General features: G+C 46.3%; 1 protein-coding gene across 1 annotated transcript in view; it reads left to right on the top strand.

Moving 5' to 3' along the window:
- Positions 1-16,861, top strand: part of c1qtnf1 (C1q and TNF related 1) — a 44,622-nt gene extending 27,761 nt beyond the window's left edge. Inside the window, exons 2-3 of the mRNA XM_072483401.1 lie at positions 8,329-8,701; positions 15,409-16,861. Coding sequence (XP_072339502.1) covers positions 8,329-8,701; positions 15,409-15,959 — 924 coding nt within the window. The 3' untranslated portion in view covers positions 15,960-16,861. The remainder of the gene's footprint in view (positions 1-8,328; positions 8,702-15,408) is intronic.
- The last annotated feature ends 558 nt before the right edge of the window (positions 16,862-17,419 follow it).

The raw sequence follows: 17,419 nt of genomic DNA, 5'->3' as shown, positions 1-17,419 counted from the left end.
CTCCATCTCCTCTACATTGGGGGGGATCAGTCACAAATTCACTCACTGCTTGGGGAACATCACCTTTCATGCTGCAAGTTTGAGCCCAAGCTTCCAGTCACCTGACATTTGAATACTTTGCTCCACTTCTGTTATGATCCCCCTCTCCTCAAATTCTGACCCTGCGCAGTGGACGTTCGAGGAACAGTGCCTCATCTTTTGGTTTAGGACTTTACAGCCTTCCGGGCTCAACACCGAGTTCAACACTTTCAGATCATAATTTCTGCTTTTTTGGGGGATAGCAGCTGTTCCCATTTACACGTCCTATAGGCCCAATCTTTGTTTCTGGTCCCGTCACTATCTCCTTTGGCCTCGCATCATCATCTGTTTTTCATTTGCTCGCTCCTGCCTTCCTTTTTGTTCATTCCTCTCTCGCCCCTTTCCCTGCCTCTGGAGGCGGTGAAACCTGTTTCATCAGTAACTTTTTCAGGTCGTCAATTCGCCCCCTTTCTCCATAGAGGCTGCCAGATCTATTATAGATATCTGAATGTGGCAATCTTGAGAGGCAGCGAAGATTGGGAATGATGGTGTTCTGCACTTTTCTTGTTCGCATCAGGGTCATTACGCATGTTTTCTGAAAAGGGAAGGTCTGCTTTCCAGGTGAGACCCATGGTGCAGCAAGAGGATGTTCCCAGAGTCCAGGAGATTCAGGTGCCTATTGGAGTGCATTGTGTGGCTTGGATGAGGGACTAGGAAGAGTGATAGGGCAAGTGGTTTGAGCAAACATTATTGGTAAGCTTATAGTTTTTGTTTTATTGCGAGCAAATAAGTTTGTAATGTGGTAAATTTAAAAATCTAAACATTTAATTTTAAAAGGGTAAACTTAGAAAGTGCAAAAAATGGTGAAAGAAAACTTGATATCAAATTGCGAAGATTACAATTCATATTTCGAAGAGATTTTCTGGCAATGTTTCCACGTGGTGACTTGACTGCATTGTAACACATCATCGTTGTCACTGTGGCAACTATACTTTCCTAAAACAACCCAAAGGACATTTGCATCTGCTTAATGCAAAATGATCCAAACATTTAATTCCTGGAAGTTACCGACATGTTTCCAAATCGAAGACTCCCATGTTAAAAATGTTAATGCCTCACTGGCATTGTCTCATTCCAAGTTCTTGCCAAAACTTTTTTTTAATAGAGTAACCAGTTCTTTTTTTTCCAATTAAGGGGCAATTTAACGTGACCAATCCACCTACCCTGCACATATTTTTGGGTTGTGTGGGTGAGACCTACGCAGACACGGGGAGAATGTGCAAACTCCACATGGACAGTGACCTGGGGCTGGGATCGAACCCGGATCCTCAGCGCCGAGAGGCAGCAGTGCTAACCACTGCATCACTGTGCCGCCTATGGTGAAACCTGATAATGCTCAGTGCCACTGGAGCTATTCTGATTTTAGGGCGATTGTGTAAAATGTAATGTTAACTCATCGATCAGTGATAAGAGACTTCAAAGATGAAAACGGAAATATGCCTCAAGGGTCCATTTATTTGCAAAAACAGAGTTCTGCATTATTGTAATCAATGAGAAATCCCCAAAAGGTGAGTCAAAAGTAGTTTAGCTCCAACTTATAGCGAGGAAATTTGGCAACGAAGAAACAGTCCAAGTCCCAGCCAGGACCATCCTGAGATGTCGGCTCCTTCCTGGGCTGGTTTTTATCAAAGGGAATTAATGAGCCCGCTGTTGGCCTCCGTCTCTCAGCGGAGGAAGCTCGTAACCGATCAATCGGGTCGGCCCTCAAGGTCTTGTGGCGATTGTAACATCCCTCCCCTCACAAAGTCCATAGGTGGGATTCTCCACATTTCTGCCCTGACCCGCCGGCGGGATTCTCCGTTACACCAGCCGGTTAATGGGATTTCCCATTGTGGGGCAGCCCCACTCTGTCGGGAAATCCCTGGGCGCCGGCAAAACGGAGAATCCCGCCCCCCATGAGTCCCTCTGCTGTAGGACTGAGTCGGGGTTGTGTAGCGTGTCGGGGAACGTCGTTTTGTGTCGACCATCTGTGGGGGCACCATCAGCGATCGTTCCCTGGTGAGGGCATCTCTAAAAACTCGGATGTTTGAGTCTTCAAGTCGGATCCTGCATCTTCCACTTCACGCATCTCAGTGACGAGACCCCCAGGTCCTCTTGTGTCGGGCCGGCGGGGCTGGAAGACAGTTCCTCCGGTGGTGTTTGTCACGCTGGCTCCTGCTTCCTAGGTGGTCTAGGTGCTTCTACACTGCCCATTTCCACGTTTTTATCGAGTAAGATAAATGGTCCAGTCCATTTCACCATGGACCCTGGAGTCCACTGGGCACCATCTCTGAAATTTCGGATTCACACTGCAATTCCCGGTCAGAAACTGTCCTGCATCTGTCTGCTACGATACTGCCTCTGAAGGCCTTGACTCTCCTCAACTGTCCCGCTAAAGCGTGTTCGGAGCCTCCGGCCCATCAACAGTTCAGCCGGTGCTACTCTGTCCATAACATATGGTGTGATCCGATAGCTAACGAAAAGCGCCCCAACCTTGCCTCCACGGATCCCATGGCCTGTTTCCTCATATGCTTCTTGAAAGCCTGAACTGCTAGTTCAGCCAGACCATCTGAGGAAGGGTAGTACGGGGCCCTCCGGATGTGCTTCACCCCGTTTTTCTTCGTGAAGCGTGCAAACTCCTCGCTGGTGAACGGGGTACCGTTGTCCGTGACTAATACCTCTGGGATGCCATGGGTACTAAATGAGAGTTGTAGTTTCTCGGCGGTGACCTTTGAAGATGTGGATGACATTCGATAGACGTCTAGGAATTCGGAATGGGCATCTACCATCACCAAGAACATTGAGCCTAAGATATGGCAAAATCAGCATGTAGGCTTACCTAAGGCCAGCTCAGCCAATCCACCTACCCTGCACATCTTTTTGGGTTGTGGAGGTGAGACCCAAGCAGACACGGGGAGAATGTCCAAACTCCACACGGACAGTGACCCAGCGCCGGGATCGAACCTGGGTCCTCGGCACCGTGAGGCAGCAGTGCTAACCACTGTGCTACCATGCCGCCCTCAGCCCAGCCATTCCTATTAGTGGAACGGTGCGGCTGACTGGAGCTTTAAATGCTCCTGGCATGTGGTGCATTGCTGACCAGTCGCTCGATCTCGCCATCCAGGCCCAGCCATCATATGTAGCTCCTGACCAACATTTTCATCTTTGACACCCCTGGGTGCCCATTGTGTAGATCTTGGAGTCTGGCCTGTCAGCCCTAGCTTGGGATCACAATGTGATCAATGTGATCTGCTGGCTCAGAGTGACTGCATTTGTGATCTGTGTGCCGGGTGATGCTCAAACACCTCATCGTACACCACTAACAATAAGGCCCATCGCTGTATCTGGGCAAATGCTTTTGATGGAATCGCCTTGTCCTCTTTAAACAATCTGAGCAACGGCTTGTGGTCTATTTTGATGTGGAACCAACGACACTCATACACATACTGGTGAAAGCTCTTCACCACAAAGATGACGGCCAGCCCCTCTTTCGCAATCTGGGCCTCCGCAGCGGCCAAAGTCCGCGATGCATAGGCCATCGTTCTCTCCTGTCCGTTGTCCTTGCTGTGGGATAACACCACCTCTATTCCGTACTGAGAGGCATCACAAGTGACCAAAAGGGGCTTCGAGGGGTCATAATCGGTCAACAACCCCGATGACGTCAACCTCCTTCCAGGGCTGGTGATTATCTCGGGGAATCAACAAGCCTGCTGATGGGCCTCTGCCTCGCAGCGGGGGAGCTCGTAATCCCCGAGCCCCACGGGGAGATCAATAGGGTCATCCCGTGGGTCCTGTGGTGGGTTATGACATATATAAAGAGTCCCAAAGAAACTTAATAATACTGAATGGATTTGTGGTCACATTAGTCTGAATCTGAATGTAGTAGAGTGAAAATGATGGATGGATGGATGGATTTGTTGATTGTCACGTGTACCAAGGTACAGTGAAAAGTATTTTTCTGCGAGCAGCTCAACAGATCATTAAGTACATGAAAAGAGAAGGAAATAAAAGAAAATACATAATAGAGCAACACAAGGTACATAACACTGTCATCGGATGAAGCATACAGGGTGTAGTGTTAATGAGGTCAGTCCATAAGAGGGTCGTTTAGGAGTCTGGTGACAGTGGGGAAGAAGCTGTTTTTGAGTCTGTTTGTGCGTGTTCTCAGACCTCTGTATCTCCTGCCCGATGGAAGAAGTTGAAAGAGTGAGTGAGCCGGGTGGGAGGGGTCTTTGATTATGCTGCTTGCTTTCCCCAGGCAGCGGGAGGTGTAGATGGAGTCAATGGATGGGAGGCAGGTTCGTGTGATGGACTGGGCTGTGTTCACGACTCTCTGAAGTTTCTTGCGGTCCTGGGCCGAGCAGTTGCCATACCAGGCTGTGATGCAGCTAGATAGGATGCTTTCTAAGGTGCATCTGTAAAAGTTGGTCAGAGTTAATGTGGACATGCCGAATTTCCTTAGTTTCCTGAGGAAGTATAGACGCTGTTGTGCTTTCTTGGTGGTAGAGTCGATGTGGGTGGACCAGGACAGATTTTTGGAGATGTGCACCCCTAGGAATTTGAAACTGGGAACCATCTCCACCTCGGCCCCGTTGATGCTGACAGGGGTGTGTACGGTACTTTGCTTTCTGAAGTCAATGACCAGCTCTTTAGTTTTGCTGGCATTGAGGGAGAGATTGTTGTCGCTGCACCACTCTACTAGGTTCTCTATCTCCCTCCTGTATTCTGACTCGTCGTTATTCGAGATCCGGCCCACTATCGTCAGCAAAACCAGCAAAAATGGACCTCTGATGATCATCCTATTTTGCTTTTGATTTCCGCACAAGGACCTAGCACTTGTACATTGAGCAAATGCATTTCAGGCGAGAAAGAGTGGATCACTAAAATGTCAAAAATTCATTAAAATAAAGAGAAATGTTAAACTAGTCAACAAACTGATGGATCATCTCTGCTGGAGGATTCTTCTGATTTACAGTTTTTCTGAAGAGTATGAAGAATTGGTCTCACTCTCTCATTCTTGGTGTCATTCTGCAAGCGCCAGTCATTCTTCTCTTTAATGGATGCCTCAATATTGAAAAACCGGACAATGTATGTGGAAAACAGAATACATTTTATTTCAAAGGCCATTTGCCCTGTCAGTTTTCACCTCATCCATCTCAAAGGGATGTTACAGCAGTTTTAGGCATCGGCTGATAACTCAACAGAGGGAGGTTTTAAGTGGTACCGTAGACAGCAAATGTTAACAGTAAGAACAGGCAAACTTGGAATAGTTTTCTCTTCCCAACCCAGTGAAACTGAAACCAGTTGGGGTAATGCTCCCGCTATTCCAGCTAAGGTCATGGCTGCCTTTTCGCTGGCACGGCAGTCACCGTTGGATTGCTACTTTGCTCCAATTTGTTTCCTCCGCGCAAGAGCTCCACATTTCTGGCCAGGTCTTCCGATCCCAGCTTCTCCAGAAATGAGAAACGGGCAGCACGGTAGCGTAGTGGTTAGCGCCGTGGCTTCACAGCGCCAGGGTCCCAGGTTCGATTCCCTGCTGGGTCACTGTCTGGGCGGAGTCTGCACGTTCTCCCCGTGTCTGCGTGGGTTTCCTCCGGGAGCTCCGGTTTCTTCCCACAGTCCAAAGACGTGCAGCTAAATTGCCCCTTAATTGGAAAAAATGAATTGGGTACTCTAAATGAAAAAAAAAAAGTTGTGGGACAGGTGAACTCCAAAATACACTTTGGGATTCTCTAAGTCCTGGCCCATAACATCCTCCATTTCCACATGTCAAATTGCCACCTCCAGACACCTCGAACCACGAGGTCACCAGTCGTGCCTCCCACTCGCCTGTCAAGACACCGTCATCCCCTCCACCACCTCTCCGGCGGTCGACGAGGATCAGACGCAAGCCTCAGAGACTGGACTGATGAGCATTTATTTTGTTTGTCCTGTTCTGTATTCCTCAGTCAGTCACATTAGACAGACACATTCACATGGAAATACATCTACAAAAAAAAAAGGGGGAGATGTCATGCTATGCAAACATGCAACCAATGAACACTCAGAATAGGACATAACCAATGGGCAGTCAGGACACTCAGAGGTGGCATCACCACAAGGGGGCATGACATAAACACTATAAAAGGGATGAGGCACTCACACCCTGCCTCTTTCCACAGACAGACATCTAGAGAGTTAGACAGGCTTGATCAGCAGCATCACACCCCAGCACGTGGCTTGGAGCAAGCTGGTACAGTTAGACTGAGTTACTACAGTTAGATTAGCAGAGAGTCGAACTCATTTGAGAACTGTGCTAATAGTTCAATAAACACGTGAACTCATTTTTGAGTCTGGAGCATCCTTTAGTTAAGACTGCGTCAAGTAGCAGCCTGTGTTATCCGAAGCAGCATAACACAACATCTTTAAGACAGAGGTAGATAGGTTCTTGGTTAATAAGGGGATCAGGGGTTATGGGGAGAAGGCAGGAGAATGGGGATGAGAAAATATAAGCCATGATTGAATGGCATAGCAGACTCGATGGGCCGAGTGGCCTAATTCTGCTCCTATGTCTTATGGTCTTATATAACGACCAGGGTAGCACCGGTAGAATTACGGACGGGCCGAAGACGACGAACCCGTCTAAACCTTACTAACCCGTCTAAACCTTCTAAACTCCAACGAGTACAGACCCAGAGTCCTCAAACGTTCCTCATACGACAAGTTCTTAATCTTGGTGGGAAGGCGGAGAAGAAATAAAATCTCCAGAAAAAGTACCTTAATTATTGAAAGCAGGGCAGAGGGTTCAAGCCAGGGGACACTATACACGTCCAGAATTTTGGCGACAGTGCCTGGTGGATACCGGGAATCGTAGTAGAGAAGACTGGACCAGTATCTTACATGGTGAAAACCAAAGAGTGGACAGTACACAAACATGTGAACTATCTCAAAGACAGGGAATCTGCACCAGAGCCAGCCATGCCAGATGAATCAGTCCTTCGTCCCGCTTGACCATCATCCATGGGCCAAGGAGCAATAGTCCTCAAGGGCCAGGACACAGATATGCGCAAGATGGAGGATCTGGGTCAGACTGAAACATCCGTCGTCTCGGGCGACAGTTTGACCAGGGAGAGACTGCCAACCGGAGCCCCCAGACGATTGGCGTGGAAGCGACGATCCCTGACGCATTACACCCCCCTCCCCGACCCAGCCCCAAACCGCTGGAAACTCAGCCACGGGGAAGCAACGAAGGAGACCTCTACCACCTCCAATGACAGAGAGACGTACGGATTTTGGGGGAATGAATGCAATGACACTCATGAGACCCAGGAGATGACCCAATTGATTTCTCCATGGGGCTTATGGAATCGAGCTCCCCCGGTGAGGGGCAGAGGCCTAACAGCTGGGGCTCGTGAACCAGGTGACTTTAAAGCCGCCTAGGATTGGGACCGGTAAGATCGGACTTATGTGCTGTATGCCAGGTTGTGGCCTTTACTTTTGTTTGCCTGAATAAACCTTTGTTGTTTAACCTTCTTGGGACTCCTGAAGATGTTATAGTGGCTTAGTTCTACTTTGGCTTTAGCAACTGAGTCATTAGGCGATCTGTTCTATAGCCGAGCATGCATGAATGCGATCATCTTCAATTGCAAAAGTAATTGAGATGTTTACATGTGCCACATTTAACCACACCATCCTCCCCCCAACACCACTCCTCGAATGTCCAGCGCAGTGGCAGTGCCCTTTGCTGAGTTCTACTTCCATCAGATTTACTTCAGCCGTGTTTCCTTTCCTTAACCTTACACTGTATTACTGAAGTCCTGTATCCCCCCGGTTGCCTTCTTTCTCACTGATGTGCTGTCCCTGGTGATATCATCTGAAGAGATGGCAGGAGCCTCCACATGCAGACAAACAACACCCAGTTCCACTTCTCCCACAACCTGGCGTCTGCTGATTCCAATGTAATGTATGCCCATTTAATTCAAAAGTCAAATGTATGCCTATGCGCCATGTTACAGTAAGGTATTTCTCTCAATCTCATTCCTTGTAATAATAATAATAATCGCCTATTGTCACAAGTAGGCTTCAATGAAGTTACTATGGAAAGCCCCTAGTCGCCACATTCCGGCGCCTGTTCGGGGAGGCTGGTACGGGAATTGAACCAGCGCTGCTGGCATTGTTCTGCATTACAAGCTAGCTGTTTAGCCCACTGTGCATCTTTCATGGTCATGTCAGATACTTATTTTTCTCTTTGTTTTTGTGAGCAATCATAATTTGGTTTAATTTTTATGACAGGTGGCAATGTGGCTGAACATGAATGTCCAATTTGCTTTCCTGCTGACTATTGAAGTCTCCGTATTCATGAATGGTGTTGATGGATTCTTAACTGGAACCCCACCAGTTCCACAGATTGATCAGCCTAACGATGAGCAAAAGGAACAAGAACATTATTACACCTCAGATATTGAATCAGATCTATATGAACCCAAGCAGGATTGGCTTCGTACAGAAGCCAATCAGCCTGAAAACAAGGCTACAAAGACTCGCGCTACCCAGTGTGTCCAATGTTGCGATCGCCCATCACGCCGCAAGCAGCGTTACCATCACTACAATGAGGATCCACCAGAGTTTCAAGCTATCCCTCAAATCAACCTGACGATTCTCAAAGGTAAGGTTAAAACTACAAGTGAAGATGAATAGAGGCTATTCTCTCATGGATGTCAGAGGTGGTAGTGTGATGAACGTAGGAAATTGTTATATATTATATTTTATGTTTTGTTAAAAATCCTGGGTTCAAATACACACAGGCAGTATGTCTGCTAAAGCTATGATAAAGGAGTCATAATGGTGAGGTAATCATTGATTTTAACCATTTACTTGTTTACATATAGATGGCTAACAAAATAGTTTTTATGTTGAGGGAATTCCCTGGGGTGCAGATAATCTATGAGGGATTGTGTTTAGTCCTAGGTAAACAGCCATGGGAAATCTTAATGGGAGGAGACTGGAGAATGCCTTATGTTTGGGATTCAGATGATGGAGGAGCCAGGTCTGTCTGAAACTTTAGTTTGCCGTAGGATTTGAGCCTGACAAGACAGAAGGGTCTTCAGGTTGTTGCTGAACGGGTCTCTCTCCAAAGGCCTGCACAGAGAAACATGTAATTCTGGTTGTTAACTTTATTTATAAATGGCATGTGAACTGTAATAGTTTGTTTAATTGGAATATATAGTGACAGGTGTAGCTAGGTAGTTAAAGTATTTTTTCTTTTATTTAGAACTGTTTAACTGTTAATTGTGTTGCTAATGTGATTGATTCTGTGTTTAAATTCAAGTTTGTTTGAACATAAAAGATACCTATTGGTCAGTGTTATCATTCCTGTGGTTTAATAACCTTCCCTCACAGTCTTACAAATTGCAATTAGGTGGGATTCTAGTATGGGAGTTCTAACAGCTGTAGCATAGAGTCAAGTTGTCCTATTGTCATTCCTGAAATTCCAGCTGAACCTCTAATCTTAAATGTGCTGACCAAGCTTATAAAAAAGAGGTGGATGCAGGGTGATGAAAGGTCACAGATCTGAAACATTGATCAGAATTTTTCCATAGGCTTTGGGACCCCAATGTTGGGATCACGTGGGGTCCCAAGCCTGCCCTTGCTGTCAATGGGACTGGCTCAGCAATTGTTTCGGAGGTTGCCTCCTCATTGGCCATCGCTGTTGAATTCTTTTTTTTCTTCTTTTTTGAAAATAAATTTAGAGTACCCAATTATTTTTTTTCCAATTAAGGGGCAATTTAGCATGGCCAATCCACCTTTGGTTTGTGGGGGCGAAACCCACGCAAACACAGGGAGAATGTGCAAACTCCACACGGCACAGACAGTCACCCAGAGCTAGGATTGAACCTGGGACCTCGGAGTTGTGAGGCAGCAATGCTACGCTGTTGAATTCTGAACAGCAGATGGGATGTAGACACTACTAATTCTATCCAAGGGCCGGCAGTTCTGAGGCCTCAGCAGTCACATCACCAGGACAGGGAAGCCAAGCATTAGAAACAGATGCTCACCTCCATTCAGCAGGCAGCCAATCCGCATCCATTCTCTCTGCTGGGAGGCCCAAAGCTTCTTTGCAAGGCCAGGAGGCCCCTGACTCTTCTGGTCCATAAGAACACCTGAGAAATACATTGTAAGCTTCCTTACCTCTTCTGGCCCCTGGCAAATTTTGCCTAATGGAGGGGTGAAAAATGCCTCTCCTCCGTCAGACCTGCGGTTAATATTGCAGCTCAGGTCCTGATGACTAATAGGACCCAATCTGCATATGCAAAACTTCCCCTGTGTGTGCTTCTCACCTGCTCAAATCCACAGGTTAACATGAGGAATTCACAAGGAAGGAAGTGGAATATGGCGAGGGTAGCTGTATTTTAGCTGCCCTTATTCACCCAGTTCCTGCCAGCTGGGGACATTTCAAATGTGGATCTGGGTGTCAGCCTGGTTCAGTGGCAGCAGCCTTATTATCCCCGAGTCAAAAGGTGTTAGCTTGAAGTATCGATGTAGACCTGAGCACGTAATGTCGGCTAATTTTCCAGTAGAGTTTAGTGTTGCCTTCAGAATGAGACATTGATGCTGTTCAGATGGATGTAGAAAGATTTGGGGATATTATAACTCAATCAAGCATTAAAAAAATAGCGAACTGCTCATTTGTCACTTTGTTGTGTGCAGTACATTGCGGTCTGTTCCCACAATACAATAGAGACCACACTTCATATTTGTATATCTGAAGGATGTGAAGGATGTGAAAAGTGATAGATAAATGCAAGGCTTTCTTTCCCTCTTCAAGTGCGGGTGGATATTTTCTCTTCTCGCTTCACCAATTCTTTTAGCTCCTGATGCCAATTAAAATTTGGGTTGGAAACCTGGATTCAGATTTAGGCACATGGCTCTTTGCTGCACAATCAATAATGTATGTCAGGAAAGAATAAGTACTTTGGCAGTCTCTCCAGAGAGGGTGACTCACAGCAACACCAATATCAATTCTCCATCAGGCACAGAAAGAGAACAACAACAATGATGGCCCAAAAGGCTGCAACATGCTTTTACCATCAGTCTGTTGGGGATGCACCTCGCAGCACACAAACCTCACTGCTTTTAGGGGTCACATAGATTCTGCAGGACAGATAGGGTAGCACGGTAGTATTGTGGATAGCACAATTGCTTCACAGCTCCAGGGTCCCAGGTTCGATTCCGGCTTGGGTCACTGTCTGTGCGGAGTCTGCACATCCTCCCCGTGTGTGCGTGGGTTTCCTCCGGGTGCTCCGGTTTCCTCCCACAGTCCAAAGATGTGCAGGTTAGGGGGATTGGCCATGATAAATTGCCCTTAGCGTCCAAAATTGCCCTTAGTGTTGGGTTGGGTTATGGGGATAGGGTGGAGGTGTTGACCTTGGGTAGGGTGCTCTTTCCAAGAGCCGGTGCAGACTCGATGGGCCGAATGGCCTCCTTCTGCACTGTAAATTCTATGATAACTCTATGAAGAGACCATTCGGCCCACAGCGTTTATAATTCACACACATCTATTTCACTCTTTTACCCCCCCCTCCATTCCCAACTCCCTCATATGGACAGAGGGCTGGTTTAGTTCACTGGGCTAGACAGCTGGTTTGTGATGCAGAACAAGGCCAGCAGCGCGGGTTCAATTCCTGTATTGGCTTAAGAATTCTGAATTCTCCCTCTGTGTACCTGAGTAGGCGCCAGAATGTGGCGACTAGGGGCTTTTCACAGTAACTTCATTGCAGCGTTAATGGAAGCCTATCTGTGACAATAAAAATATTATTTATTTATATGGAGCTTGCTCAGTAATAATGTGTTTATTAAGTGTTTCCAAATGTTGAATAGGGAGGGTCAAGATATAAGAAAGAAGTCTAATCTGTGTTCTCTTGATATTTTGGGGGTGGGGGGACAGGTAAAAATGAAAATGATGAAATACCAGGTTATTGGCTCTTGGTCACCTACATTGCGCTGAACCATTTTCACTCCAACTGTGAAGGCTGGAATTAAATCAGGAAAGGACCTGAAGTAGTTCCAATATTTGTGAAACGAGGTGGAGCTAAAGCAGAAAGGCAAAAATAAATGCCACTGATGAGCTTGTTCACGAGCTGATAGGTGGGACAGTAAATTGCAATGAAGAAATAAGAACCTTACAAATGGCTATAGATAGGTTAGGAGTGTGGTCCAAAATGTTGGAGGTAGAGTTTGACGTGGACAAGTGTGAGGTCATGCATTTTGGTCGGAAAAATGGAAAGGCAGCTTATTATCTCAATGGTGAGAGACTTTGGAATGCTGTGTTGCAGAGGGATCTGAGGGTCCTCGTTCATGGGTCACAGAAAACTTGCATACAGATACAGCAGGTAATAAAGAAAGTGGATGGAATGTTGGCATTTCTAGCAAAAGGAATTGAGTATAAAAGGTAAGGAAGTGTTGTTGCAACAATGCAAAGCATAGGTGAGACCACACCTGGAGTATTGTGCACAGTTTTGGACCCCTCATTTGAGGAAAGATGTAGTGGCATTGGAGGCAGTTCAGAGGAGGTTCACTAGATTGATTCCAGAGATATGGGGTTTGTCGTATGAAGAGAGATTGAACAGTTTCGGCCTACACTCTCTAGAGTTTAGAAGAATGAGGGGAGATCAAATTGAGGTATACAAGATGCTACACGGTATGGATAAAGTAGACATGGAGCGGATGCTTCCTCTTGTGGGGCATTCGAAAATGAGAGGTCATAGTCTTAGGATAAGCCTCAAATTTAAAACAGAGTTGAGGAGAAACTACTTCTCCCAAAGGGTTGTGAATCTGTGGAATTCGCTGCCTCAGAGTGCGGTGGATGCTGGGACACTGAGTAAATTTAAGGAGGATTTAGGCAGATTTTTAATTGGTAATGGGTTGAAGGGTTATGGAGAATGGGCAGGATGATGGAGTTAAGGCCAGCATGAGATCAGTCATAATCGAATGGCGGAGCAGACATGATGGGCCAAATGGTCTAATTCTGCTCCTATATCTTATGAACTGATGATACTAACAGCAAATGTGACATGACTCGAAGGGCTGAATGGCCTCCTCCTGTTTCAATTTTCTATGTTTCTTTGGTGCTAAATGAGTGCATCTGCCTTCTTTCCTTGGTTTTGTAAATGTTGTTTATGTAAACACTATTTCATAGTGATTCCATTTCGGTGGAATGTGCTGTTTTTAATTATTTGGCAGCTGCTCTGTAGGAAACTTAGAACCCAGGAAGCGTAAAATGCTGGAAATGTTTTAAACTTCTCCAGGTTCCACGAGCAACAATTGAAGCATGTTCACTTCGAAACAATGAGAACAGTGGAAAAAATACAGGTACTAAAAAAATGACTTGAAGTATCTCACAATATTGCGATACTGGACTTAAGATCATTTAATTTTAGGGTAAGACTTGAGTATATAATCCAGGCTGAAGACTTTGTAGATGCCATCTTTCAGATGACTGTGGCTTCACAGCGCCAGGGACCAGAGTTCGAAACCCGGCTTGGGTCACTGCCTGTGAGGAGCCTGCACATTCTCCTCGTGTCTGCGTGGGTTTCTTTCGGGTACCCTGGTTTCCTCCCACAAATCCTGAAAGACGTGCTTGTTAGGTGAATTGGACATTCTGAATTCTTCCTCTGTATAGAGTGTGGCGACTAGGGGCTTTTCACAGTAACTTCATTGCATTGTTAATATAAGCCTACTTGTGACATTAATAAAGATTATTATTATTATGAAATATTTCACAAAGGTCAAGCTGTGTAAGTCTAAAAGGCTTCCTGGTGCAGTTAGAAGAAGAACTTGGAATTAATTCACTCTCTTGACCAACTTTCATTCTTCGGCTGGGGTGCCTGGGTGGCACTGCCAGGGTGCCAGGGGCATTGCCATGTTGCCAGGCTGGCAGTGCCAAGGTACCCGTGTGCCAGGTTGGCACTACCAGGGGTTGGGCCCAGGTAGGCCTTGTCAATTGGAGGGGGAGGGGTGGTGAGGGGGATTCCCTGGTGTCCCTACAAGGTTGGGATGGTGAAAGGGGAGATAGAAAGCGGGAGGCGGGGTGAGATCGGGGCAGCCGATCTGCGAACAGCTGTTGCCAGCATAAAATCTCTCTAAGTGCTGCCTCGGCAGAGGGAAACTCCCCGAGGCAAAAAGAAAACCTGGCAAAGTGCCGTTGAATAGCAGGGTGATTCACGGCGCTGCAGCCACCGAGAACAGTCCACTGAATCGCATCCAATATCTCTTTGCAGCCATTTTGTTCCCTCCTAATTGCTTTCATTGCAACGCGGTTTTGTGTCATCAGCAAACCGAGATCTGTTACTTTCTCTAAATCATTAATATAGGTTTGAAATAGCTGAGGTGCCAGCTCTATTCTTCCAGCACTCTTCTAGATGTAGCCTATCAAATTGAAAATGCTCCATTTATCCCTACGCTCTGCTTACTATCCATTAACTATCCTCTATCCATGCTAATATATCACCTCCAACTCTAGAATCCCTTATCTTGTGTAGTACCTGTATTTGTGGCACCTTATTGAATGTCTTTCCAAATATACCACTGGTTCCCCTTTATCTAATCTACAGGATACATGATATAAAAGCTTTAATAAATTTGTTGAACAGGATTTCCATTTCATAAAACCATGTTTACTTGTTCTAATTATACCATACTTTGTCTTTCCGTTGATTAAAATCCAGATCATTCACTGGGCTTACGGATCTCATATTTCTGACTGGTAAATATCTCAAATGATGTTAGTAAATCCAGCCAAAGCACAAAATCAGCCGGCTGTTTCAGAGCAAATAAAGAACAAATGTGACTTTTCGAAACATGTTGTAGGAAGTAACGAGAAAGTTTGTGAAAGGAATATTTATGATCTCTATTAACGAAAAAAAATTACGGAAGTCAGACGAGTGAAAATGAAGATGTCACACTTGATGATTTGGTGGCGGAGATGGGGGGCGGGATTTGCGGTTGTGCAGTGTCTACTGTCATTGAGAACTATTACTAACGCTTTACAGGAGCTCTGTGTTGAATCGAATAATTACTCCACTTAACCTTGAATTTTTGGTTTGAATAGTTGCACCTTAAAAGAAATACAGTTAGACAGACATAGTCAACTATGATAATTTACCTGCCTCACTGGGCCAAGGACCAGGGTTCGATCCGGGCCCTGGGTCACTGTCCATGTGGAGTTTGCACATTCTCCCCGTGTCTGTGTGGGTCTCACCCCACAACTCAAAGATGTGCAGGGTAGGTGGACTGGCCACACTAAATTGCCCCTTAATTGTAAAAAAAGACTACGATAATTTACTGCTTTCTAACATATTATTTATTTATTTATAGGTGAGAAAGGTGATAAAGGGCCACGAGGATCTTATGGCAAAAATGGAAAATCAGGAATACCTGGAATACGGGGTCCGGCAGGTTCGAAAGGTGCCAAAGGACATACAGGAAAGTTTGGAGAGCCATGCAAAATGTACTATGCTGCTTTCTCTGTTGGTCGAAAGAAGGAGCTACATAGTAATAATTACTATCAGACATTGGTGTTTGATACTGTGTATGTCAACCTGTACGATCAATTTAATATGTTCACAGGGCGGTTTTACTGCTCCATCCCAGGCATTTATCACTTTATCCTCAATGTACACACCTGGAACCAGAAGGAGACCTACATGCACATCATGAAGAATGACGAGGAGGTTGTCATTCTCTATGCTCAGCCCAGTGACCGTAGCATCATGCAAAGTCAGAGTATCATGGTGGATCTGAAACAGGACGACGAAGTCTGGATTCGTTTGTTTAAGGGAGAACGGGAGAACGCCATCTTTAGTGATGGCTTTGATACTTACATCACCTTTAACGGCTACTTGATTAAACCAAACAGCGAGAATTGAATGAATAACTAAATAAGTAACATTTCATTTAATATGGGGCTGCCATTGGGGAACCATAAGGAAGTTTATCGAAGGGAAACTCCAGGTTTCTGTTTATAAAGTTGTTTCATGTCTCTTGATTTACGGTTGCTAAATTCCTCTTAACCCCATTTTTAGTTGTGTGCAACTGCCCTTCCCCAAAGCACAGAGACTTGAATTAATTTCAGTGGCTATGTCTTCTTTCCAGCATGCTTCAGTGGTATCATTGAGCTGTCAGAATCATCTCTGCTGTGCTGTGCAGTTCTGTTCATTCAGTGAAGCCTCAGATCTCCCCTGTATTGTGAAGAGCAAGTGTGCTGTTTCCGGTCCTGCCGTTAAAATCTGTAAGATCAGTTCGGTGACATTTTACTGCACCCACTCGAGCAACCTGCTTTTATAACCTACATGTCCAATTAGTATTGTGCTGTCAAAATGTGAGACAGCTAGGAGATTAGTGAGTTACCGTCCTTAATTATATGAATTGCAATACACAAGAATCTTAACAGTGAATCTTGTGGGATGAGATCATTGCTATAATGGCAATGACTCTATTCTGTTGCTGGCAACAGGAGGCAAGTTTAAACTAACCCGTGGAGCAAGCTATAATTCTCCTTTTGTCCTCCATTCAATTTTACTCAGCCTTTAAGGACCTAAATGTAAATTATGGCTCACTTTCCGAATGCAAACACTGTGGAGGTTTATAAAGGAACTTTATTCTTTTCCAATGTTCTGAATTAGCTAGTGAATGTCATCATGCGATATATCCTTACAATTCTGAGCTGAACTTGGGAACTTCTGGGCTTGTATGGGGCTGTAGCTTACTTGCCCACTGAGCCATGTTGGGGAACTCAACTTTTACTTTTTAAAGTATTGCAATGACATCATGGGCGAAACTCTCCGGAAACGGCGCGATGTCCGTCGACTGGCGCACAAAACGGCGCAAATCAGTCGGGCATTGCGCCGCCCCAAAGGTGCGGAATGCTCCGCACCTTTGGGGGCCGAGCCCCAACCTTAAGGGGCTAGGCCCGCGCCGGACGAATTTCCGCCCCGCCAGCTGGCGGAAAAGGGGCGAGATTCTCCGACCCCCTGCCGGGTCGGAGAATCGCCGGGGGCTGGCGTGAATCCCGCCCCCGCAAGTTGCCGAAGTCTCCGGCACCGGATATTCGGCGGGGGAGGGAATCGCGTCACGCCGGTTGGCAGGCCCCCCCGCGCGATTCTCCGGCCCGGATGGGCCGAAGACCTGCCGCTAAAAAGCCTGTCCCGCCAGCGTAAATTAAACCCCCTACCTTACCGGCGGGACAAGGCGGCGTGAGCGGGCTCCGGGGTCCTGGGGGGGGGGGTGCGGGGCGATCTGAGGCCACCGATCCGCGGGCGACCCTGTGCCGTGGGGCACTCTTTCCCTTCCACCTCCGCCACGGTCTCCACCATGGCGGAGGCAGAAG

The sequence above is a fragment of the Scyliorhinus torazame genome, chromosome 18 (assembly GCF_047496885.1).
Source record: "Scyliorhinus torazame isolate Kashiwa2021f chromosome 18, sScyTor2.1, whole genome shotgun sequence".
Lineage (NCBI taxonomy): Eukaryota > Metazoa > Chordata > Chondrichthyes > Carcharhiniformes > Scyliorhinidae > Scyliorhinus > Scyliorhinus torazame.
The sequence above is the reverse complement of the archived record's forward strand: the minus strand, read 5'-3'. Positions and strand labels throughout refer to the sequence as shown.